At 53.8% G+C, this 23,818-nt stretch overlaps 1 protein-coding gene across 3 annotated transcripts in view; it reads left to right on the top strand.

Annotated features, from left to right (window-relative positions):
• The first annotated feature begins 5,739 nt into the window (after positions 1–5,739).
• The window catches only part of LSS (lanosterol synthase), a 37,341-nt gene continuing 19,262 nt past the window's right edge, over positions 5,740–23,818 (top strand). The window contains exons 1-17 of one of the 3 annotated variants that reach the window (XM_030329653.2): positions 5,740–5,814; positions 6,117–6,285; positions 6,918–7,056; positions 9,663–9,771; positions 10,802–10,923; positions 12,300–12,396; positions 14,551–14,686; positions 15,004–15,112; positions 15,677–15,795; positions 17,527–17,624; positions 18,093–18,120; positions 20,115–20,171; positions 20,852–20,923; positions 21,252–21,302; positions 21,911–22,060; positions 22,677–22,773; positions 23,631–23,736. In XM_030329653.2, the coding sequence (XP_030185513.1) occupies positions 5,801–5,814; positions 6,117–6,285; positions 6,918–7,056; positions 9,663–9,771; positions 10,802–10,923; positions 12,300–12,396; positions 14,551–14,686; positions 15,004–15,112; positions 15,677–15,795; positions 17,527–17,624; positions 18,093–18,120; positions 20,115–20,171; positions 20,852–20,923; positions 21,252–21,302; positions 21,911–22,060; positions 22,677–22,773; positions 23,631–23,736 (1,673 nt within the window). In that variant the 5' untranslated portion in view covers positions 5,740–5,800. Of the gene's footprint in view, positions 5,815–6,116; positions 6,286–6,917; positions 7,057–8,892; positions 9,045–9,662; positions 9,772–10,801; positions 10,924–12,299; positions 12,397–14,550; positions 14,687–15,003; positions 15,113–15,676; positions 15,796–17,526; positions 17,625–18,092; positions 18,121–20,114; positions 20,172–20,851; positions 20,924–21,251; positions 21,303–21,910; positions 22,061–22,676; positions 22,774–23,630; positions 23,737–23,818 lie in introns of those variants that run through there. The other 2 variants (XM_030329654.1, XM_030329656.1) reach the window with 2 other exon arrangements.

Genomic DNA, 23,818 nt, shown 5'->3' with positions numbered 1-23,818 from the left:
TTATGGTTTTGCCTTAGCTTGCTTGTCTTGCATTGTGGTTCTCTGAAATTCCCAAATAAACCCATTTTTGCTGGCAAGAATAACTGATAATTTTATTTTTAAGGTTAACAGGTCCAACTTTTCAGTTTTCCCTGGAGTTGGTTGCCTTGTTTACTTGTTTTTCTGTTATCACTACTTCACCCAAAACTTTTTGTGCTAAGTGTAAAGTTCCTTCCAACACTGTGCTAGGCTCCACTTTCTTTTGGAGATGACCCACTGGGAAACACCCATTTTTCTGCCACAGTGTGGACATGTCCTGGATTCTGAGTCCTAGATTTTCCTCTTCCTTCGTTTGCTTTCTCATTTTGATGGAGCCCATATTCTAGCAGCCTTCCGAGCTTTCCTATCTTGTCTTTATATCTACCCTTAAATTTGATTTATCATTTGAATGAAAACAGAATTTTATTTATTTTATCTTTTATTTTGAGAGCGAGACGGAGCAAGTGAGGGACAGAAAGACAGAGGGAGGGAGAGAGAGAGAAGCAGGCCCATCTGGAGCAGGGCTCATGCTCACCTGGAGTGGGGCTTGAGCTCACAAACCGTGAGATTGTGACGTGAGTCAGATGCTTAACAACAGAACCACCCAGGTGCCCTATTTTCTTTTGTTATTTATTTTACCTTTGAGAGAGACTGAGGATCTGAAGCAGGACCCACAGGGGCTCTGTGCTGACAGCAGAGCCCGATGTGGTGCTCAAACCCATGAACTGTGAGGTAATGACCTAAGCTAAGTCGGATGCTCGACTGACCGACCTTCCCAGGTGCCCCTTATCTTTTAATTTTAATTAATTTCTTTATTAGAAAAAACGTACACATAAGTAGGGGAGAAGGGCAGGGGAGAGAATCCCAAGTAGGTTCCATGCTCAGCATGGGTCCTGATACAGGGCTCAATTCCACAACCCTGGGATCATGACCTGAGCTGAAATCAAGTCGGACACTTAACCGACTGAGCCACCCAGGCACCCTGGAAATAGAATTTTAGATTGGTAATCATTCTCCTGTTTTGGTTGTTACTGTTGCTGGAAGTTTTGGAAATCATCTGTTCCTAGTGTTCTTAAATTTCTCAAAAACATGCTTGATTGTGTTGGTCTCCCTCTTCTATTACCCACCCAATTTGTTGTGCTGAGCATTAGTGGTGCATTCCCCCTCCCCCCCCACCCCCCCAGTAGTTATTGCTGTGTAACAGACTACTCCAAACATATGTGGTAGCAAATGTGGGAAGGATTCAGCTGGGCAGCTTTCTCTAGGGATTGCTCACACAGTTGCAGTCACTTGAAGGCTTGATTAGACTGGATGTCCAAGACAAGTTCACTCACATGGTTGGCAGGGGGCTCAGCTGGGCCTTTCAACCTGAGTGGCTAATATGTGACTGCACTATGTGGCCATGGCAAGGTTGCCCAGGGTAGTCAGACTTCTTACATGGAATCTCAGGGGTCCAAGTACAAGTGCTCCAGTGAGCAAAATGCAACCCCAGCTTTGGAACTCGTGCAGGATAACTTTCACAGCAAGGTATTACAAGTGTTTGGTTACAGATTCAAGGGATGGGATGTAGATCCCACTTCTCATTGGGACGAGTGTTAAGACCATATTGTACAAGAGCATGTGAGATGGGAGGTGTTGCAGGAATCTTTAGAAAACAATATGCCATGCTTTCTCAGTCTGGAAAATTATCTGCCTATGTTGGAATTTTTTGAAATTATTTAATATATTCTTTTCCTCCATTATTTCCCTTTGCAACTCCTAATATTCAGACGTTTGACCACCTGGATTGATCCTCTAATTTTTTCTCCTTTTTTATATCCTTATTTTTTATCCCACTATCCTAAAATTTCCCTATTTTAAATTGCTATTCTAGGGACTTAAAATCTGATGCCATATTTTTTATTCCTGAGAGTCTTTTTCCTTAATGTTTCTTATTTAGAGAATCCTGTTCATTCGTTTATTCAGTATATACTTTCGGAATATTTACTGTCTGCTAAGCATTATTCCAGGTGCTGGGGATATGACAAACGTCAGCCCTCACAGGGCTTATATTTTAATGGAGAGATAGGCAGTAAACAAGATAAATATGCAAACTGTTTGGTCTGCTAATCAGTGGGAAGCACTGAGGAAAATAGTGTAGGGAGGGAAAGAGCATCAGGTGGTTCTGGTTTCATGGGTGCAACATCCTACCTCTGTGAGGACATGTTTTTGTTCAAGTCCTCTTCCACACCTGGCATCCTCTCTATTTCTCAAAATTCCCTTTTTTGGTGTGTTTTGTTGTCTTTCTTCATAGAGGCTTTCCTCAAATGTCTGGCTCACGTTGATGAGGGGCTCTAAGGAGCTTGTTGGAAGCTCTGTGTCAAAACAGCCGATTGGCTTCTCCACTTTAACAGTGGGTCCCAGCTGTCAATGTCTGCAGGTCTTTTTGGGGGGCCATTTGCTCCAGAGAAATCCTCTTCTTACTGCCTGAAGTCTTATGGCTGAATGGAAGGCGCAGGACCGGGCTCCTACACGAGTGTAAGACTTTCACTCAACCTTCCCCTGTCCCCCCCACTTTCAGTAGACTTCAACTGTCTTTCCTGAGTTCACACCTGCTCTGACTCAACTGTTACAGGCTCCCACCCAGGTAGAGGAAGGGACCTATCACCATACTGCTTATTCAAAGGTCTTTCGATTTCTGCACCTTCCTTGGATTTGTTAGCAAAAATGGTCTCTTTCTTGATGGCTTCACTTCTACCTATGGGTTTCAGCTTTTTCTGGCTTGCTAGGTCAGTTATCACTTCTTACATCACAACTTCTACAATTGTGTTGATCTCTCTAGTTTGCTGGTAACTTCTCTCCCGTTCTTTCACTGTGAGTTTTTATCTTTTATTACTTTATGTAAATAGAGTTTGGATGGGAAATGGAAGTCAATGCCTGTGCTCAGTCTGACATGTTTAACTGGAAATTCCCCCCTTAAAAACAAAATAAAACTCTGTTGCCGGGCTCTTCTCTTCACATTTCCTAACATTGCTCTTATCAGTCACCAATAAGTTGTCTTGCAACATTTAGAATCATCAATTCTCAGACCCATTTTACAATTCCTCTAAAACCTTTACGCAACCATGTCTTTGCCTGGCTTCCCTGACTCCACATTACCCTGGTTTTTCTCCTGTTTTTTTGGCTACTCCTTCTCTTCTGAACTGGAAACTATTCCTGCCCCAGGACTCACCCAGAAAATCTTCTTTGGAACACTCACTTTCTAGTTGATCTTGTCCAATCTCCTATTCTCAAACATCACCTAAAAATAGGTAACTCCTAAATTCCTTTCTCTAGCCTTGTCCTCTCTCCTGAACACAAGTCTACTCTAGTGTACTCACTTACATGTCTGATGAGCATCTGTCTTAACATGTTTCCAATCTAAGTTGAAATTTCCCCCAAAACCTTCTCTACTTTTGTAAACAACACCATCATATGCCCAGTTGTTCATGCCAAAAACTTTGGAGCCTTCTGTATCCAATTTATTAAATGAGTTGGAATTGGTAGGGTGCAAGTAGAGAGAAGTATTATTTTTTCTCATGACTATCTCTAGAAAGTCTTACCTGTGAATTCTCAGATGGATTTTTACACTTTTTTTCTTTCCAAGATATTTTAAATTTTTTTTTTTTCCAACGTTTATTTATTTTTGGGACAGAGAGAGACAGAGCATGAACGGGGGAGGGGCAGAGAGAGAGGGAGACACAGAATCGGAAACAGGCTCCAGGCTCCGAGCCATCAGCCCGGAGCCTGACGCGGGGCTCGAACTCACGGACCGCGAGATCGTGACCTGGCTGATGTCGGACGCTTAACCGACTGCGCCACCCAGGCGCCCCTCCAAGATATTTTAAAAAAATTGTTATTTTGCTCATAAGAATTCCAGTACAGTAAAATATCAAAACTCAAAGTGTGCTCCAACTGAAACCGCTTCTGTCCCTTGGCTTTGCCAGACTCAGGGTTTCAGATGTCCATACTGTAGGCTGGAGCCCTAATTCCCACTCTTTGTGTTTCCACGTGGAGGAACATCAGTGGAGAAAAACTGTTTTCTACTCCCAGCGAAGTATGGATTGGTGAATTTGGGAGAATGGACAGGGTAAAGTATGCTCAGGCTCCTCTGAGTACACTTTGTGGGGTCCACAGGCTGGTGGTATCTTCTTACCTGCACTTGGCTGCATGGTGCTCGGTGAGGCAGCTCTGTGGCCTGGAGGCTGCAGCTGCCCATCTGGTCAGGGGTTGAGGGAGATGTTTGTCTGATTTAGGGGTGGGTCAGTATTCCCCTCTTGATTGCAGATCTAAGGCATGTCTTCCAGACTAGCTTTGTATATGTGGAAGGCTGGTATTTTAAATTTTTTTTTTTTCAACGTTTATTTATTTTTGGGACAGAGAGAGACAGAGCGTGAACGGGGGAGGGGCAGAGAGAGAGGGAGACACAGAATCGGAAACAGGCTCCAGGCTCTGAGCCATCAGCCCAGAGCCCGACGCGGGGCTCGAACTCACGGACCGCGAGATCGTGACCTGGCTGAAGTCGGATGCTTAACCAACTGCGCCACCCAGGCGCCCCAGGCTGGTATTTTAACATCATCCTACTTGTGTGTCATCTTCACTAGTTTCTGAACGACGATTGCAAGAGGCAAGTGTCCTTTACTGACCGTCTAAAACCCCAATACTCATTCCATTAAAGGGAAAGTGTGTGTGTTTCTTCTTTTCCAAGGAGCCCCTCCCCCACCGCCTTCCCTCTGGCTTTCGGAGGTTCACACGTGGGGTGGAGGGGGCGGCGCGGGACCGGAGGGATGTCAGGGCTTCTGTCCGCAGAGGACCAAATGCTGGGGCGACCTGTGGGTTCTTGAGGGGTTGCCTCTGGGCCCTGTGGCTCTAGTCCCTCCGGGTCAGCACCGTTTCCTCCATCAGATGCCCTCCACTCTCCCCGCAGCCCAGGTTTCGGCTGTGCACCCCTGAGGGCCAGGCTGCCCCTACCCCAGCTGTCCCTTTCAAGCTCGGTTACTCTGTGTCTCCACCTTTATCTCCCTTCCCTTTACTGTCAAGCCCTTTCACCTTTAAGTTATCCCTGACTCGGGGCACCCCTGTGAGTAGCCGAGGCTGTCCCCGAGCGTCACCTGACGCCCCCGCTTGGCCCTCCCGGCCCCTGGGCCCGGGGTGGGGGGCGGGGGCGGTGGAGGGGGGGCGGAGGCTCGCCTCACCAGGCCCATCCCCATCAGGGCAGCTCGGGGGCTCAGCCTCCTCCGGGTCCCTACCACCTCCCTCCTCCGCCGAGGAGGCTTCCCACCTCATCGCCTGGAGGCCCAACCTCGAGGCTTCCGTCTTCCCCTCAAGCACTCACCTCCAGCTAGCCGGCCTCTCCCTCAAGGGCAGGAGCTCTTCCCTGCCTGTGACCTCACCCTGAGCCTCTCTCCCAGATCGCTCCCGCCAGTCCGCCCTCCTCCGGCGCACCGGGACCCTCCCCACGCGGCTCTAAGCCTCAGGCACTCCTCCTCACCCTCCACGCGGCTCGCCACCTGGAGCTCCGGACCTGACTGCAGGCCCCGCCCCGCCTAGGCCACGCCCAGGCCACGCCCTCATCGCGCTGGGGCGTCTGGCTCTCCACCACTGAGGCGGCCGGGCGCGCCCTGGGCCCACCCTCGCGGCGTTCTGATTGGCTGCACGGACATCGGCCCACCGCGCTCCACACGTCGCGCGAGGCGCGAGTCTATGTATTGAGCGCGCGCGGACCCGCGCCGGGGCGCGGGTGGGGAATATCGCGGCCGCCTTCATGACGGAGGGCACGTGAGTCTCTGCTTCCCGGGACCCCTGCGCGGCCCTAGCACGCCCGCTGGACGAGGCCGGGACCCCCGAGAAGGGAGGGAGCGGTCCGGAGCGCGGCCGAGGGGCCGCGGGGGCGGGGGCTTCGGGGAGAAATCCGGCGGCGGGGGCGTAGTGGCCCAGCTGGCGCGGAGAGTTCTCATTTTGTGAGCTGAGGAAAACGGTGGCCTGTGTGTGGGCTGCCGGAAGGGACGGCCGCGGCCTCCGGGCTCCGACTTGGGAAGAACGGGCAGGACGGCCTCTCACCGGAGCGCGACCATTTTCAGGTGTCTGCGTCGTAGAGGGGGCCCCTATCGCACCGAGCCCGCCACCGACCTCAGCCGCTGGCGCCTCCGAAATGAGAGGGGAAGGCAGACGTGGACGTATTTCCAGGAGGGGGAGGATCCTGGCCGCGGGCAGACCCGGCTGGAGGCGCACTCCCTGGGACTGGACCCGGTAGGTGGGCGGAAGCCGGTGCGCAGCCCCTGCCTTAGCGGGGAGCGCCGGGCCCGGCGGGGGTGGGGCGTGCGGACCAAGATGTCCCCTAAAGGTGGGCCGGGCTCCTCTGCTTCAGTCCCTTTAGCACCAAGTGACTCGGAGGAAACCGCTGTCCTTTTGAGAAACACGTTTTTGATCCAGGGAATTGCATGTGAGCGATTCGGCTGGTGGAAGGAGTGTGCAGCGCCGGGCGGTGGGGCTTCTCCCTGGGGCCCTGTCTGCCGGTGCCACCTGCCGTGCCGTTCAGTCCAGTCCCGTCCCGTTGGCGGCCCTTCCTGAGGTGGGGGGGGGGGGGGGGGGGAGGGCAGGCCCGGGGCAGTACTGCACCCCTCCCGCGCGCCTGGACATCTGTCTTACTGATTTAAGACGTCCCAGAGAAGTTATGAAGAAATTTGAAAATAGTGACTGGAAAGCAGGAGAACGTAGAACCTTCCTTTTGCCTCTTGAGGTGGCAGTGCTTTCGAAGAGTTGTAGACTTTTGATCCGAACAGTTGAAACTTGGAAAGTAATTTTGGCCTGGCTGTAGGTGCTGAGGGTTCCTCTGGCCTGGCCACAGACCCCTCATCTCTCCTGTCTTTTGTCTTCTGCAGACCGGTTACTTTAAGGACTTGCCCAAAGCCTGCACAGCCCACGAAGGGGCTCTGAATGGGATGACATTTTATGTGGGGCTGCAGGCTGAGGATGGGCACTGGGCAGGTGATTATGGCGGCCCACTCTTCCTCCTGCCAGGTAGGTGGGTGCTGCCCCAGCTTGTGGGTGAGGCTGTCCTGGGGTCCTGGTCGGGCCTGGTTCAGGCCCTTGGTGAATGTAGCGTGTGAATGAGTAAACAGGTGAAAACCCAGGAGCTTACTTGGAAGATGTCTCTGGAGGGTTGCCTTGTGCCTGTGTTGTCCTGGTGTTGGTGCTGGGGAATGGGAGTGCCATCCCCAGTGTTCACTGCCAGCCCAGTGTTTCCGTAAGGGAAGCAAGGGGTATTCTTGTGGGGACAGAGGAGGAGTGGCTCTTGAGTCCCAGTACAGAGTGGTAGGGACACTCCAAGGGGGAGGACCTAGCCTATGTAAAGGTGCTAGCTAGAGTGGGCAGGTGAAGGGTGGGACCTTTTTAATTTTTTTTAAGTTTATTTTTAATCTCTACACCCAACGTGGGGCTCGAACTTACAACCCCTGGATCAGGAGTTGTGTGCTCTACCAACTGAGCCAGCCAGGTGCCCTGATGGGTGGGATCTTTAAGGCTTCTTTGGGCAGGTGGGGGGAGGCCAGACAGCTTGGGTGTGTGAACTTAACCTTGAAGGGGTGACTGAGGGAGCCAGGGCAGGGAAACTGCAGGTTCAGTTGGTTGAGTCCTAGGAGGATTGCACTTGGGCCTCCTGGGTACTGAACTGGTTTGGCTAGGTAAGGCCATTGTGTTCTGAGAGTGTTTCACTGAAGAAATACTTGGCTATGTAATGTGAGAAATCTCCTTTGAATTTATGTAGAAGAACTCTTTTCTCCTAGTGGGAGGAGCATTGGGAATCCATTGTGTTCTTGTCTCTCCTGGGCTGTACGTCATTATATCTTCTTATCCAGGAACCCACGGGCATGTCCTTAGGGGCAAGTCAAGGGCCTTTTTCTTCCCTTGGCCCCACTAGGAGCCTGTTGAGACTATTCCAGAGGTTTTCGTAGGGAAGTAGTGGCACATGATCCCACTGGTCTGCTTTGATCCTGGGCAGAGTGACAGGACTTCACTGTGTCTCAGCCACCTCATCTGTGACATGAAGATGATGAGAATCAGGTTAGGTCATACACGTACAAAACCAGGCATGCAGGGAGCTCTTGGTCCTGCGTTATTTTAGGCTTGCTGCTGCAGCTCTGGGCTCATCCAGCTGGGGCTTCTTGCTCTGTGCAGGCTGCAGGTTGGGGCTTTTCCTGGGCTTCCCCTTTTTGGACTCTGGATAGACCTTCTTCCTCAGGTTGATGCTGTTCTGTTCAGAAGTACCATTCCAGCGTTCTTCCGTGGCTGGGTGAGCTTTGGTCCTTCCTTTATCTGCTTTAATTTGGAAAATGCTCCTGGGGGGGGGGGGGCAATTCTGTATAGACAGTTCCTGACTGAGTGTGGTTCATGTGGCATTGACTATTCCCAGGGGTCTTTATGGGGGAGGCAATGACATGGCACTGGCTTGCTGTGACCCTGGGTAAGGTGACAGGACTTCACTGTGCCTTAGCTGCCTCATATGTGATATGGGGAGTTGGATTCAGTCATATATATACATATATGCATCGCTATGGTGAGCCCTGATTCTAGGGTCCAACCCCCTGGGTTCCTGCCCCAATCCCACCACTTGGGGCCCCTGCCTCAGTTTCCTTGCCTGTAAGATGAGGGAGACACTGGTTCTGTTTTTTGCCCACGTGTGTTTCTTTGTCTTGACAGCATTGTAACTGATGAAAAGAGATGGGCTTGATTTGGGATGACTTTTTTCTGTGAACCTCTGTAGCATCTCCAGACCTAGCTGTCCCTTCTTCCAGGCTGTGTCTCTGTGTGGCCATGTCTTCCAGGGCTTCTGATGCCTCTGATCTAGAGCCAGGCATGTATCTCATGGTGCATTTTGGCTAAGGCCTACCTTAAGACACCTCTCCCCTTGCAGGGCGCTACAGCATGTGACTGATGGAGCCAATGCTGGGGGAGATAAGAGTGGGGTTGAAGATGGCCTGGGAGCACCATGTTGAGGAGGGCTAGGCTGGGTAATGTTTATTGTCCTTTTCCCACATTTGCAAAGTGACATATGCTAGTAAAAAACGTATAGGGGCGTCTGGGTGGCTCAGTCAGTTGAGCATCTGACTCCTGATTTCAACTCAGGTCATGATCCAGGGTCGTGGGATCAAGCTCTGCATCCGGCTCTGCACTGAGGTTGGAGGCTGCTTAAGATTCTCTCTTCCTCTGCCCCTCTCCCCCTCTTGACACACACTCTCTCTCACTCAAAAAAAAAAAAAAAAAAAAAATTCCTACGTGTGGTTAAAAAAAAAAAAAACATATAAAACAGAGAAACATAAGCAATAAATATTCTGTCCAGGGGTGACCCATTTGGTATTTCTTTTCCAGCAGGTATGGACAGTATTGCAGGACCCTGAACTTGGCTGGGTGGGCTCTGCACACCCTATGTAAGGAGTGTCCTGTGTTGTGGCTGCTCCCCGGGTCCTCACTCCCAAAGTCCCTCGTGAGGCCAGGAGGAATAGCCTTCTCTGGTTTGTTTCCATGCAAAGGAGACCCAGCTCCCTGTTGGGTTGAGAGGAAAGGGGCCTAGGCTTGGCAGTACTGAGTGTTCCTCCTCCCAGTAAAGGAACGTCCTTTCTGCCACACAGGTCTCTTGATCACATGCTATGTGGCGCAAATCCACCTGCCAGCCGGATATAAAGAAGAGATAGTGCGGTACCTGCGGTCAGTGCAGCTCCCTGATGGCGGCTGGGGCCTGTGAGTCATTTTGTTACTGCACACATGTGCTTACTTGTGCACACATGTTCATATGTAGGAGATATACCTGTCAAGGGTGGGGTGACTAGCTCTGGACCTGGGTGGGTCGGGGGGAGAACTTGGGAGGAGGGAGGTTGGCTGGATGCTGTGTGCTGAACTCTGGTTTCCCAAGGGTCTTACAAGAGGTGGCTACTTGCTTTCTGGGCGTTGGTTTCATAGCTTATGTTGTACCTGGACTTTATGACTGGTTGAGAGGCTCTTGAGACCCACACCTCACAGAAAGCCACCTGGCTGTTATTGCTAAGGCAAAAGGAAATTGTTCTGGGCCCTGGGATGGCAGCAGGTGGAACCAGGGGGGCCAGGTAACCCTCCCCAGGTCTCAGTGTGCCTTTCTGACACTTAGCACGCTCTGGGAGCAGGGTCTTCCCCCAGGGTGGTCAGCTGCCTGCCCACCTTGGTCATGGGCTCTGCTGCCCCTTGTTCTACACCCAGAGATGGGGTTCTTTCTGGCGGGCTGAATCCACACCACAGGGATTCTCCATTAGAATTCTTGAAGGACAGCCCAGCCTCTCTTCATCCCTTGACAGAGTTGTGGGCCTCAAGCTTAAGGCCTTGGCTCTCGGGCCTGCAGGTCCCAGGGCATCTTGGTGGATGTTGAAATCTCACTAGTGCCCTTGGACAGGCACAGGGTCTTGGCCTTACCTGCCATGTTGCCTCTGATGCTTGTTCTGTGTGCTGTAGTGACAAAGGAGCCTTAGTTGGATTTGCACCCTGGGACTGGTCATGTTGATTCAGGCATGGGAAGTAAGCCGAAGAGGCAGGCAAGTCTTGCACAGGCACTTTTGGAACTGTTCAATTATGGGAGGCACGTGAATTCTTACTGGAAAATTGCTGTTCTGTGTTTTATTATGTTGTCATGTTGTATCAGTGTAAGGTAATTTAGTATTTTTGATTTTCTGAGGAAATTTTGCTGAAAACCTTACAAGTAATGAAACATGGCATTCTCTCACTCTGTCCTTTGCTCCCCTAGGCACATGGAGGACAAGTCCACAGTGTTTGGGACTGCACTCAACTATGTATCTCTGAGAATTCTGGGTGTTGGCCCTGACGATCCTGACTTGGTACGAGCCCGGAACATTCTTCACAAGAAAGGTACCCCTGGCACAGTGTGCATTGGGTTAAGGGTCCATATCACCTGGGCATAATGAGCTCTAGCCAATGAGAACTAGAAAGATCAGCCTCCATTTGAAATCCTGGGTGAAATATGTGAAAAGGGATCCATCAAAGCAGAAAGAGATGGACACATTCCAACCTCACTGGTATTGTTTCAAAAGGGAATTAAGATAAGTACATAATCCCGTTTGTCTCACACAATGGCAAAGACTCAGCCAGTAGTCCGCCAGTGTGCTGCTGGCAGGGCTATACCTGGAGTGGCTTTTCTGGAGGCAGCTGGCTCTGCTCAGCCCCACAGTCACCCTCCCACACACCCCGTGGGGCTTCCAGCAGCTGGCGCCTCTCCCTCCCCTCTGGACTCTGAAGGTGACAGATTATAGCTCTGGGGGGCGTCTTGGCTCCTGCTGCTCTACAGGTTGGGCAAGGTCTCTCCCATTTGTGTGTCACAGACGTTCCATGATCTGCCTGTCCTCCTCGCTCCGGTGCTCACACAGAGGCCTCCCGTCAGCTCCTTGAGGCCCCTTCCTACCCTGGGCCCTGTATATGGTACTTCCTCTGCCTAGAGCCTCCTGACCCACTCCCACCCTGCTGCCTGGGAACTTCTACTTAGCCTTCATCCAGCACTGTGGTTGTCACTTCTGTGGGAGCCCTTCCTGACCCACCAGGCTAGATTAAGCCTCTTGGTGGACATTCTAATAGGTCCTGTGTTGTTCTTCACAGGTTTTGTTCTGATGGTGAACTCGTCGTTAGCCTCAAGGCTGCTTTCTGGTTCCTTGCGTGGTGAAGGAGTTTCCTAGTAGCTTTGTGGGTGTTTGACTTTACACACCTGGGTTTGGGGTGAGGCCTTGTTGGGAAGCATGTCCTGGACAGTGTTTCTGTGCCTAGGCCTGGTGCTTCTGGAAGTGGCCCCAGTTTGGCGTCTTGGGTGTCTCTGAACGCCATGTTGGGGCATGGACATGTCTGCCAAGTAGGGAGTCCCAGATGAGGAACAGTTAGGTATGGTCCCCCGAAGAGAGAAAGCTGAGTGTACGCTCACTTCCCCTCATCACCTTCTCTAGGCCTGAGGCTGCTGCGTGCATCTGGGCCCCTCGCCTGCCCAGGTAGCTGCCTTCCTGCAGGTGGAGGCTATGAATGTCTCTCTTGGGGCTGGACACACTTATTCTGGGGAAGCAGCTGGTTCCACTCAGTGACTGTGCTGTTGGGTGGTTCTGAGCAGCTCTGGAACCTGCTGCTCATCTGGGGTTGGAGGATCCTTAGCACTGTCTTCAGTTCATGTGAGAAGAGGCACACGTAATTTCTGAGGAGCTAATCTTCATAGTAAGAGGCAGATGATCTGGGCCTTTTCTCTTCTGCAGGTGGTGCTGTGGCCATCCCCTCCTGGGGGAAGTTCTGGTTGGCTGTCCTGAATGTTTATAGCTGGGAAGGCCTCAACACTCTGTTCCCGGAGATGTGGTATGTTTGTCCTTCTGAGGTTGATGTGTGGCTGGGTTGCCAGTGCCTTGCTGAGTTGTGTGACGGGCCCTGGATCGCTTGCTGCCTGTTCCCCAGATGAAGAGGCGGTCCATTCTGTGGAGTGAGGCTGTGTTAGGCTCCTGGTGGAGGCCTGCTTGGCTGAATCCTGCAGACAGATGGAAGGGGTTCCCAGTTGGGCAGGACGGAGGGAGGTACCTTGGGGGTGGGCCATGTGGCAGGTGGGTGGGGCCCTGCAGGGCTGGGAGAACCAGTGCTGTCCTGTGTCTTGTTAGGGATGTTTTGAGCATCTGTAGAAGTGGAGACAAGAAGGCAGTAGGCCATGCAGCCCTTGCCAGCCTCAGCACTGGAGTGTGCTGTGCTGTTTGTTCTGTTCCCTTAGCTTTCTGCTGGTGAATGTGAAAGTTAATCCCAGGCATCATACTTTATCTGTGAACACTTCAGTGTGTATCTTTAAAAGAGAAGAATTTCCATGTTACAACAGAACCACAATGCTTTTTAAATACTCAGTAAAATCGGGGCACCTGGGTGGCTCAGTAGGTTGATTATCTGACTCTTGATTTCAGCTCAAGTCGTGATCTCACTGTTCAGTTTGTGAGATTGAGCCCCATGTCAGGCTCCGCGCTGATAGCACGGAGCCTACTTGGAATTCTTGCTCTCTCTCTCTCTCTCTCTCTCTCTCCCCTATCCCTGTCCCTCCCCTGCTCGTGCACATGCCCTCCTCCTCTCTCTCTCTCTGTCTCTCTCTCTCTCTCTCTCTCAATAAATAAATAAATAAATAAATAAATAAATAAATATTTAGTCAAATCAACACTAATGTGATACTTCTAATCAATGATATTCACATTTTGTGAATATCTACTGAAAGCTATGGGCGTCTTCCCAGAGAACATTCACGTGTGTGTAGATCCCCCAGAGTCCCCGTCAGGAGGTGAGCCCCCTGCTAGAGCCCCTGCTGGCTCCTGGGAGCACACCAGTGATGTTGCAGCCCCCCAGAAAGCTATCAGGGAGGTTGGAGGGTTTCTGTTGTTAGATGACTTTGGTAGAGGAGAGGCATCGGGTGAAAGATCCTGATGAAAGTGCTGAGGGCCAAGCCTTTGCAGCCTTGAGGGGCAGTGAGGAGGCAGTGGGAGGGGGTCTGTTACCCAAGGCCTACACTTGGGAGGAGTCCGGGAGGCATTCTGGGGCTATCCCAACGGTGCTCACTGGCTGCCTGCTGGCTGCACCCTGGACCTGCCTGGTGTGTAAGGAATGGGCAGAGTGCCAGGAGGGTGTGTGGGTGTCAGAGCACTGTTTGTTGTCTGTGCCCCTACATGGTGGATCTGGCAGTCAGTGCTAGGCTGTGAGGGCACTGCCAGTCTTTCCTGGAGTGGTTTTGAAGGGGTGGGTAGAAGATGAAAGGAATGTGTGCAGGAGGGGGACCAGAGATCCTGGACCGCCAGCTACAGAGAGATTGTAAAATACCTCCCTTTAAAGTGAGTAGACAAGCCCTTGAGGGTGAGGGAAGTGGCCTGAGGACAGGGTTGGGAGAGGCGGGAGCCTGCCCAGCTCGTGACTGGCATGCCCATGCCTCTCACACATGAGAATAGGAGGCTTGAAGGGAAAGCGTGGGGAAAATACTCTGGGTACCCACCTACGTGGGAAGCTGGTGGAACTGTGTATGCTGAGGTCAGGCTAACTGGGCAAAAACGTGTTGGTGGTGATAACTCTCCAAGCCTCAGTCCTTGGGAAGATGTGCCAGTTCTAAGTGGTTTTAGGTAAACTTTTTATTTTGGAACAGTTTTCAATTTCCACAGAAGTTGCAAAGATAGTCCAGAATGTTCCTGTAGACCCTTCACCCTGTTTCTGTTATTAACAATTTATATTTCTGTGGTACCTTTGTCCCAGCTGAACCCACAGACAGTCCTGAAAGTTTAAGAGTCAAGTCTCCTGGTTTTAGGATGTGCCCAGCTGAACTGAGAGGAGTGGTTGTCACTCTTGCAGACTGTGCTCCTCGGCACCCCATAGGAACGTGGCTGTGACATGCCGACTTGGGCTGAGCATAGCCATCTACCCCGACTCCACCCTTGGAAGGGCCTGGGCTGTACTGGTGGTGATGGCGGGGCCAGATCTCCTGCTGACATGCCGTCTCCCCAGGCTGTTTCCTGACTGGGTGCCTGCACATCCCTCCACACTCTGGTGCCACTGCCGACAGGTCTACCTGCCCATGAGCTACTGCTACGCCATCCGGCTGAGCGCTAAGGAGGACCCACTGGTCCAGAGCCTCCGTCAGGTAAGAATTCCTGGGCAGGGACCCCAGGTGAGGGGTTACCCTTGAGTCCCGACTGTACACGCCTGCTTGCCGGAGACCCTGCAGGGCTGAGTTCTATGAAGTGGGGGTGAATCCTGCACCTCCCCGTGTCATAAGTGACTTCCCAAAAGGGCTTGCACGGTGCGATGGCCTCAGGGCACCTGTGAGCAGAGTCCTGGCCTGCGCTGTGTCTTGGGGAAAGAGGTACTGAGATGGGGCTTGGGGTGCAGATGTTCCTTGGGCGTGCCCTCGGGAAGGGAGTGGGCAGAGGAGGGTGCTGAGGCGCTGCTGCCCCCCAGGAGCTCTACGTGGAGGACTACGCTAGCATCGACTGGCCGGCGCAGAGGAACAACGTGTGCCCTGATGATCTGTACACGCCGCACAGCTGGCTGCTCCGTGTGGTGTACGGTGGGTGCTTTCTGAGGGGCTGGTGGGCCTCCTACACCTAAAATGATGCTGACTCTCCTCCTCTTCCTCACCGCCTGTCGTTTGGGTCCTGTGGTGACCAGGGCTACCGTGTGCGCCACGTGTCCAGTAGGCCTGCCCTATCTTCACCTCTGGAGCAAGCCTGTGGCTGGGGCTCCTGGACAAGAGGATTGGAGGCTGCAGGCCTGGAGGGCACGCTTGTTCCTTCCTTAGGGGAGAAGGGGCAGGACCCTGTGGGGCCCAGCTCAGACCCATCTTCCTGCGAGAACCCTGGTGGCTCGGGGGCCAGCATGGGGTGCCGCGTGTGAGTCATGTTCCCTTGATCACATGTTGTCTTGCTCACGTCTTCTGTGCTGAGCCCTGGGGTGGGAGCTGGGTCTTTGCCCCAGTCAGTGCTGAGAGGCACCCGGGCTGGAGTTCCACTCGGGGGAGTGGACCCTGAACATGGCATCAGGGACAGGGCAGGGCGGCATACCAGGATGTCCAGGAGGGTCATGGGGAAGGCCCCAGGTGCTGCCCTGTGCTGACACCCTTGACTCCCCGCAGTGTTACTCAACCTGTACGAGGGCCACCACAGCACCAGCTTGCGGGAGCGGGCCATCCAGAAGCTGTACGAGCACATCGTGGCCGATGACTGCTTCTCCAAGTACATTAGCATTGGCCCGGTCAGTGATCCCACTGCTGGGTGTCTGGGCCTGGGGTGGGCACCCAACTGCAGCCCATGTGGGGGGAGGAGCTGGGGCAGAAGGCCGTCTCGAGGCCAGTCTCTGGAGCTGGCAGTGGGGGTCTTCCCGGAGGTGAGGTCTCCCACGAGAGCCTGGCAGAGAGAACCCCCATCTGTCCCCTGTGTCTTGCACTTAGTACTCCCTTCCCTTCCTGTCACCTGGTGAGTGTGTAGTGCTGCTCCTGGGGCTGCCTCTCAAGATCTCTCTGGCTGCTGGGAGGGATGCTTGGCCTCTCCTGAGTGTCTTCCCTAGAACTCATTTTCTGCCCTTGTCCTGTGGGGTTTGGAGTGCCGGGGCTCTTGGGTTCCAGTCCTGGTTCCTGCCGCGCCTGGTGACTTGGAGCTCTCTCCTCCGAGCCTCCAGGCTCCTGGCCTGGCTTTGCGTCGTGAGGCTGTGGAGCTTGACAGAGGGCGGGTGTACCCCAGCCAGTGCAGGGTTGGGGGGCTGCCTTACGGCCGTGGGGTGACAGCTGCGGGGGACGTTGTTGTTTTGGGCCCCTGGTGGGCCGTGCCGCGGCCTCTCTGGGGAAGTCCAGTTGGTGTGGCATCCCGCAGCTCCGCTCTGCAGCCTGCTCCCTGGTGTTCTGTGGGGCCTCTGACAGCCTGGTGGGTTGTCCTGCCTCGACGGAGCAGTGGAGCAGTGAGTCGTGTTCCCTTAGCAGCAGTGTGATTTTCATGGGCTTTCGGCTCAGCACTGAGTAAAGCATGGCTGACCTACATGAGAACAGCACTTAACTGCTTATGAGAAGCCAGAGTCGGAGGTTTGGGCCTTTAGAACGTTCTGTCCAGGGATGCCTGCCTGCCTCAGTCAGTTGAGCATCTAACTTCGGCTCAGGTCACGATCTCATGGTTCGTGAGTTTGAGCCCCGCATTGGGCTCTGTGCTGTCAGTGTGGAGCCTGCTTTGGATGCTCTGTCCCCTTCTCTCTCTGCCCTTCCCCGATGCTCGCGCACGCGCTTTCTCTCGCTCTCATTCTCAAAAATAAACATTAAAAAAATATATCAAGGGGCGCCTGGGTGGCTCAGTCGGTTAAGCGTCCGACTTCGGCTCAGGTCATGATCTCGTGGTTCACAAGTTCGAGCCCCGCGTCGGGCTCTGTGCTGACAGCTCGGAGCCTGGAGCCTGCTTCCGATTCTGTGTCTCCCTCTCTCTCTGACCTCTCTGTCTCAAAAATAAATAAACGTTAAAAAAAAAAGTATCAAATCATTTCTTAAAAAGAAAACAAAAAACCCAACATTCTGTCGTGAGCAAGCAGTCCATGCCACACAGGTCTTGTCTCTCTGTCTCTCCCCTGTCCCTCCTGCCATCCTGTTCTGCGTCTCTGAGTTATTCAAGGCACACCCTGCATGCCCACATGGGGGACCCCCAGCCCTCATGGTGGTTGTGCTTGCTCGCCAGTTGCCTCGGCTCACATTGTTTCTCACAGGATGCTCTGTCTTCTGTCTATGCACGTGCCCCAGGCCGTTCCCATCTCCCTTTCTGGCGGCACAACTTGGCTAGGTCTCTGGCTCTCGGGGCTTGGTGAGCAGTGAGTTGCTCCGCTTAGAGTTGAAGGCCTTGTCTGGCCCGGAGCGAGGCTGTGCTGGGGGCCCAGTGTTTGGGCTGTGGTCCTCATGCTTGGGAGCCACTACAGGTCTGGAGCAAGGTCCTGACACAGCCATGTCTCCTGCAGATCTCGAAAACCATCAACATGCTTGTGCGCTGGTACGTGGACGGGCCGGACTCCTCTGCCTTCCAGGAGCACATCTCCAGGATTCCTGATTACCTCTGGTGAGTGCAGCTGGAAGGGCCTGTGGCTGGTCAGCATCACACTTGGTCCCTGACGCACATGGCTGAGAGCCAAGGGCAGACGTGCGTGGGGGCCTCCCCAGCACAGTGGCAGGCGTGGAGATCACGTATGTGTATAGTGACATTTGGAATCAGGAATTTCAGGGGTTGTGTGGAAGATGGTGAGGGTTATCTCTGAGTTGAAAGATTTGTTATGTGGCAAGAACTTCTGGTGGTTTGGGAAGGTAGAGCTAGGAAGCCTGGGGGTGCATGGGGCAGGTTCTGGTGAACGTCAGAAAGGCCTCGCCGACAAGAGTAATGGGTCAGTCACTGATTGCAGTTGGGACCATGGTGGGTGGGTCTGCCAGGTGGGTCTGCTGCCAGCAGTGGGGTGAGCCGGGCTCTGGGTGGCCGCCTGACTTCGGCTCTTTGCCCTCTGCTTCCTGACCTGGGCTTTTCTTGTCCTCACAGGCTGGGTCTCGATGGCATGAAAATGCAGGTAAAGGCTATAAAGCCGTGGCCGTTTGCTTCCTTTTCAACCATTCCTGCTCTTTAGGTTTGTTAAGATTCAATAAGTCCTCACAGTGAGTTCTGGCAGCACGTGCTGAGCGGCCGCTGGTATCCCCAGTCCTGAGTCTGAGGGGACAACCGGGGTGCTTCCTGGGCGTGTGCCGTGTGACAGCGATGCCGACAGGCCCCAAAGGCTGCGGGAAGGCTGAGAGTCTGCAACTCCCCCATGGGAGGTGGGCGTCAGGCAGGAAGGAGGGGAGCCTGTGCTTCATGCCCCCAGCCTCGTGTCCTCGCACCCCCGGCTGAGATGTGCTCCCCCGTGGCCCTTCTCTGTGTCCGCTGCTCTGCTTTTTGTGCCATTTATCATAAATGGTGTTCTGCCACCACCTCCCTCCCTGGCTCATTTCCTGTGTGTGACCCTGGGGGTGGAGGTGTCTGGTCACAGTGTGGCTAGGGCTGACCTGAGAGCGGTCAGCCTGGGAACCGCTGCATCACCCTGTGGGAGTTTTGGTGACAATGTGTACTGTCACCCACCTGGCTAAGTGTGGAAACACAGAGCCTCTGGCAGTGTTCTTGGATCAGATAGGCCACTGGCCCTTGGGACAGATACACATGGACCCAGCACTGCCCAGTACAGAGCTCGCTTCGGCGTCCTTGCCTTACTCCCAGCTCCCTGACTCTTACATGCCAAGTGGAGGCAGGTCACAAACCCCTGTGTGGGCTCTCCATCCCCTCTGACTCCTTGAGCACCCCAGCTTATTTGTTCTTGCAAAATCACACTGCTTTTGCCTTATGGGGTTGATGACAGTCCCTAGTTTGGTTTTGTGGCAGGTTTGTTGGCATCAGGGTTTGAGCCAGGTGACTGGTCCTCGAAGCCACTTTTGCCCAGTGGTCTTCTGGGTGCTTGCCCTTCCTTCCTGGATGACTGATTGGTTCCCAGGGCATCCCCCTTCTGGATCTGACTGGTTGTTTCCTCTGTGCCCTGTATTTCCTGCAACTGGCATTTAGACCCTCAGGCTTGATCCAGTTCAGGTTTCTTTTGGCCAGGAGGCTTTCCTGGTGGCAGGTGTCCTTCCTATATATTGTCCTGCAAGGCCATGGTTTTTGTTGCTCTCTCAGTGCCGCCAATTGGTCTGGGCTCTGGCATTGCCATCCCTGTCCCTATTATCCAAGTGCCTGTCACCGTCTATCTTAGTGTCACTGGGATTTGGCCACTGGCATTCTGGTGGGACCAGAGTGTTGACCAATGAACTAGGCTCCCAGGGTGGGATTTGAAGGGGGCCTTCCCAGCTCTGTTGAGGCTTCAGCCAGGCCCCACCACCTCCAGGTGTACTCAGAAGTGAGGGGGTGTTTTTGGTCATCATTGTGATTCGGGCAAAAGCCTGTTGTTGGGTATTGGGACAGTGGAGGTCACGGGCGGTGGTTGTCCAGATACCGGAAGTGCCCTGAGAGGGTTCTGTCCCAACTGGTGGCCTGGTGAAGGCAGGTGGAGCTGCCTGACTCTCATCTGCCTGCAGAGACGTCCCCTTTCTGGCCCTCGGGCATTGAGGGGTGCACAGAACATGGAGCCTAGGTCAGGAGTTGGCTAGGCTCCCACCACTTTGCGGGAGCTGTTGTGAGCCCCCAGACTCCTCCTCGGCCCTTGAGGTGCCCTCGATCCCTGAGGATCCTGGGCAGTGGTGGGTGGGTAGAGGGAGCTGCAGCTGCTGTTCTAAAAAAATTTTTTTTTAATGTTTATTTTTGAGAGAGAGAGAGAGAGAGAGAGAGAGACAGAACATGAGTGGGGGAGGGGCAGAGAGAGATGGAGACACAGAATCTGAAGCAGGCTCCAGGCTCTGAGCTGTCAACACAGAGCCCCGATGCAGGGCTCGAACTCACAAGCCACAAGAATCATGACCTGAGCTGAAGTCGGATGCTCAACTGACTGAGCCACCCAAGTGCCCGGCTGCAGCTGCTGTTCTAATGGCTTGTGCTTGCGTGCAGGGCACCAACGGCTCACAGGTGTGGGACACCTCATTTGCCATCCAGGCTCTGCTAGAGGTACGTGGCTCTGCCTCCTTGTTTTTTAGCCTCCCGTGGCTCCAATTGACTTTCCTGGGTGTCCACCCCTGCACTCAATGTGGACGTGGCACTTGCTAGCCCTGACCCTTTGTCCACCTGGACTCCGAGGCCTCTGGCGATGGTCTTGCTGAGGCAGTGATCTTGCCCAGAAGTTTTGGCAGTGATCTTGCCAGCTGGGAGGCTTCAGGAGTAGGGAGCGTATAAGGTCTATTCCTGGGGAGACAGGGCAGGAAGCTTCTAGCGGGGAGAGTGGGCTCTAGGCTTTTCTCAACATTCAAATTGCTCATTATGGGTACCTCTGAGCACATGCTGGAGGGAAACCAGAATGTGTTTTTGTGCTGGTAGGATTGAGAGTGGTGACATTCTGGAGAACCTTGAAGAGTGGTCAGGGCCACGTATGGTCTGCCTTAGATGGGGCAGGGATCCTCTGGACATGGGCTGGGCTGGGCTCCACTGGATGTGGTGTGGACTGTCTCTTTTGCCTACTTTATTTCTCTGTCACATCTTTCTGACTTGTCAGCAGAATCCAGAGCCTGAGACTCTGGTGAGATTGCTCCTGTTTCCCAGTGGTGGCAAGACGTCACCAGGATTGTCTGGGAACCACTTCATCTGTGCAGGCTTGTGTCAGCGAGCAGCTTAGCCTCTGTTGTCTCTTCCAGGCGGGGGCACAGCACAGGCCCGAGTTTTCATCTTCCCTGCAGGAGGCACATGAGTTTATCCGGATCTCACAGGTGAGGTCGGATCTGACCTGAGGGTGGTGGGGCTTCTGCACGCAGAGGTACCGCCTCCTCACCTCTGCCTTGACACCCTGGTCTGCCCTCTCTGGTGCCGCGTGGTGCCTTGGTCATGTTTCCCCAGCAGTGGATGGGGGTGGCAGGCCTTGGGCCACGGGGTGATGCTTTAAAGGGTGCCTTTGGCCCCGATGGTTGAGAGGGCAGTAGGCCAGTGGCTCTTGGTCCCTGTGTATTTTGCACTAGCCCCTACTGGCTCTGGTGTCTGCATCTGATGGTGACATGGGCCTTCTCTGTTTTCTGCATGTGCCATGTGGATGCCGCCTAGGTGCTAGACAGCCCCCCTGACTACCAGAAGTACTACCGCCAGATGAGCAAGGTACCACGGCCATCCCTGTTTGCCCCAAGTCCTACGCCCTGCGCTCCAAAAGAGACCACCACAGTTAGCTATGCCTTGCTAGTTGAGAGGGCTCTTTCCTCGGTCTCCTGTGGCTTCCTGCTCTGATAGACACACGGTGTGGGGTTTCACCAACACACTCAAGGTTTCCCTGACTGGGGAGTTGTGTGCGTGAGTTAGTGAGCCGTGTGGGGCTTCCTCATGCTGCCACGACAAGTGTTTTGTGCGCGCGCGCGCACACACACACACACACACACACACACACACACACCTGTGCCTCAGAGATGCTATTAGACAGCAGTACATGCAGATACCAGATACGCTGTCGGAATGTGGTTTAGGGTGGTGAGGGAGCTGCAGAGGGTGGAGGGCAGCTCCTCTGGGCGTGTGGGAGCGTGGATGCAGTGCACACCTTCTCACAGCAGGTTGGGAGGCTGTCCACATGTGTGTGGTGTGGGGCTGCGGCTGCACCTTTATGGTGGCCAGGGCTCTGCCTGGGTGAGGGAGGTACCATCACCTCGGGTGGTCCTAAAGATCAGGGTACGGGCTCGGCCCTCTGCCCTGGCCATGACTGGCCCCACACTTTCCAGGGTGGCTTCCCCTTCAGCACGCTGGATTGTGGCTGGATTGTTACTGACTGCACAGCTGAGGCCTTGAAGTCCATCCTTCTCCTGCAAGAACAGTGTCCCTTTGTCACCAAGCATGTCGCACGAGAGCGGATCTATGATGCTGTTGCTGTGGTAAGGCTGCTGGGCACGAGGGAGATCCGGCTGCCCCGCCGCCAACCCTTGGGTCCACTTCGTGCTGCGTAGGAGCTGCACTTCCCGTGGCTTTTGCGTCCACAAATCCCCAGGGCCAGATTGAAAGCCCAGAGGGGCATGTCCTCTGACAGCATCTGTGTTTGGGAAGCCGTGAGCCCTGTGTTGGAGGCTTGCATATCTGGCTGCTCCCAGGGGCTGCCTTCGGGAAGGCTGGTATTCTCCACGGGGTATCTGCAGAAAGATGAGAACTTCTGTTTGTTTTTGTGTAAAACCCTTTCAGTACACCCACTCTGTGCGTGTTTTACAATGGAGATCGTGTGGCTTGGCAGCACACATGTAACTTATAAATGGATAAGCAGGTGCGTGTCAGGGTCCCAGATGGTCACTCGTAGAGCACGTGAGTGATAAAGTTGTGGCCCACTCCTCTAGGCACTGAAGGTCTCAGTTTAATATGAGAACTGGCCCCCCATTCCCCATCCCTGCCCCTTTCATTTTAGCCTTGGGTGTTTCTAGAATGGTCTGCCACAACCTGTGGGCTCTCCCGCCTGCTTAACCACATGAGTGAACTCTCAGGATGCCCTCTCTCTGGTTTTAGTTGCTGGACATGAGAAATCCTGATGGAGGGTTTGCCACCTATGAGACTAAGCGTGGGGGCTACTTGCTGGAGCTGTTGAACCCCTCGGAGGTCTTTGGTGAGTGGTTGGCCAGCCAGGTGGTACGCAGACCCAGGGGCCCTGCATGCCCTGAGATGGATTTGCCAACCAGAGCCCGGAGTTCCTCCCCCAGGGTGGGAGCAGTGCCAACAAAGGTGTTGGCAGATGATGGTGGATCCTTTAAGGAGCACTCCCTAAACACTGGAATGTTCTGTGCTCCTTGGCCTCTGAAGGTGGTCATAGTGCCTGTGGTTGTGGATGGAAAAGCTGTGGTTTTGTTTCTCGGGGGTTGGCAGAGGAGTCACCTGGCTTTCTGGCTCGAGCCTGGGCTGGCTCCTGCTCTGTTTTCCATCCTCCGTGGAGACCACCCCGTGTCCTGCGTGCTCTTCACGGAGCTCAGGCACCTGGCAGGAGGGTGTCGGTAGGGACCCCCTAGCCCTGTGTCCTCCCTGCTGTGCGCATGGTTCCGGTCTGTAAGGGCAGCTGCTTTACCTGAGTGCCTTCACCTGAGTTTCTCCTTGCAAACCTTGCAAATGCCCCTATACCCTGCTTGCAGGTCTCTGTCTCGCTTCTGTAACTGTTGAATGTGGTCTAGTTGGAGTGGCTCTGCCCTGTACCCCTCTCCTTTCCCCTCCCACTGGCTTAGCTCTCCTGTAGCCAGATGGGCCTCCAGGTCACTGTGTATGTGCCGGCCACTGTCCCCCCGCCAGTGGCTGTGTCTCCTGGGCCAGTCACTGGGGTCTCTTGCCTTGTTCCTCTGGAGGACCTTGAGGCTCTGGATGTTCCATGTAGGTCTGCATGTTACGATCTTTGCATTCTTCATGGTGTGGTCTGAGCTGCCAAATTGGGCAACAAGGTGAAGCTGATAGGCATCGATTCTTCCTTCCCTCTTCCAGGGGACATCATGATTGACTACACATATGTGGAGTGCACCTCAGCTGTGATGCAGGCACTGAAACTTTTCCATGAGTGTTTCCCGGACCACAGGGCCAGGGAGATCCGGTAAGGGTGGTCTTGGCACAGGGATGTTTGGTCACTGAGCCACGGGTGTCATCAGCTCAGGAGCCAAGAGCTGAGATGCTGC

Source organism: Lynx canadensis, chromosome C2 (genome assembly GCF_007474595.2).
Source record: "Lynx canadensis isolate LIC74 chromosome C2, mLynCan4.pri.v2, whole genome shotgun sequence".
Taxonomy (NCBI): Eukaryota; Metazoa; Chordata; class Mammalia; order Carnivora; family Felidae; genus Lynx; species Lynx canadensis.
The sequence above is the reverse complement of the archived record's forward strand: the minus strand, read 5'-3'. Positions and strand labels throughout refer to the sequence as shown.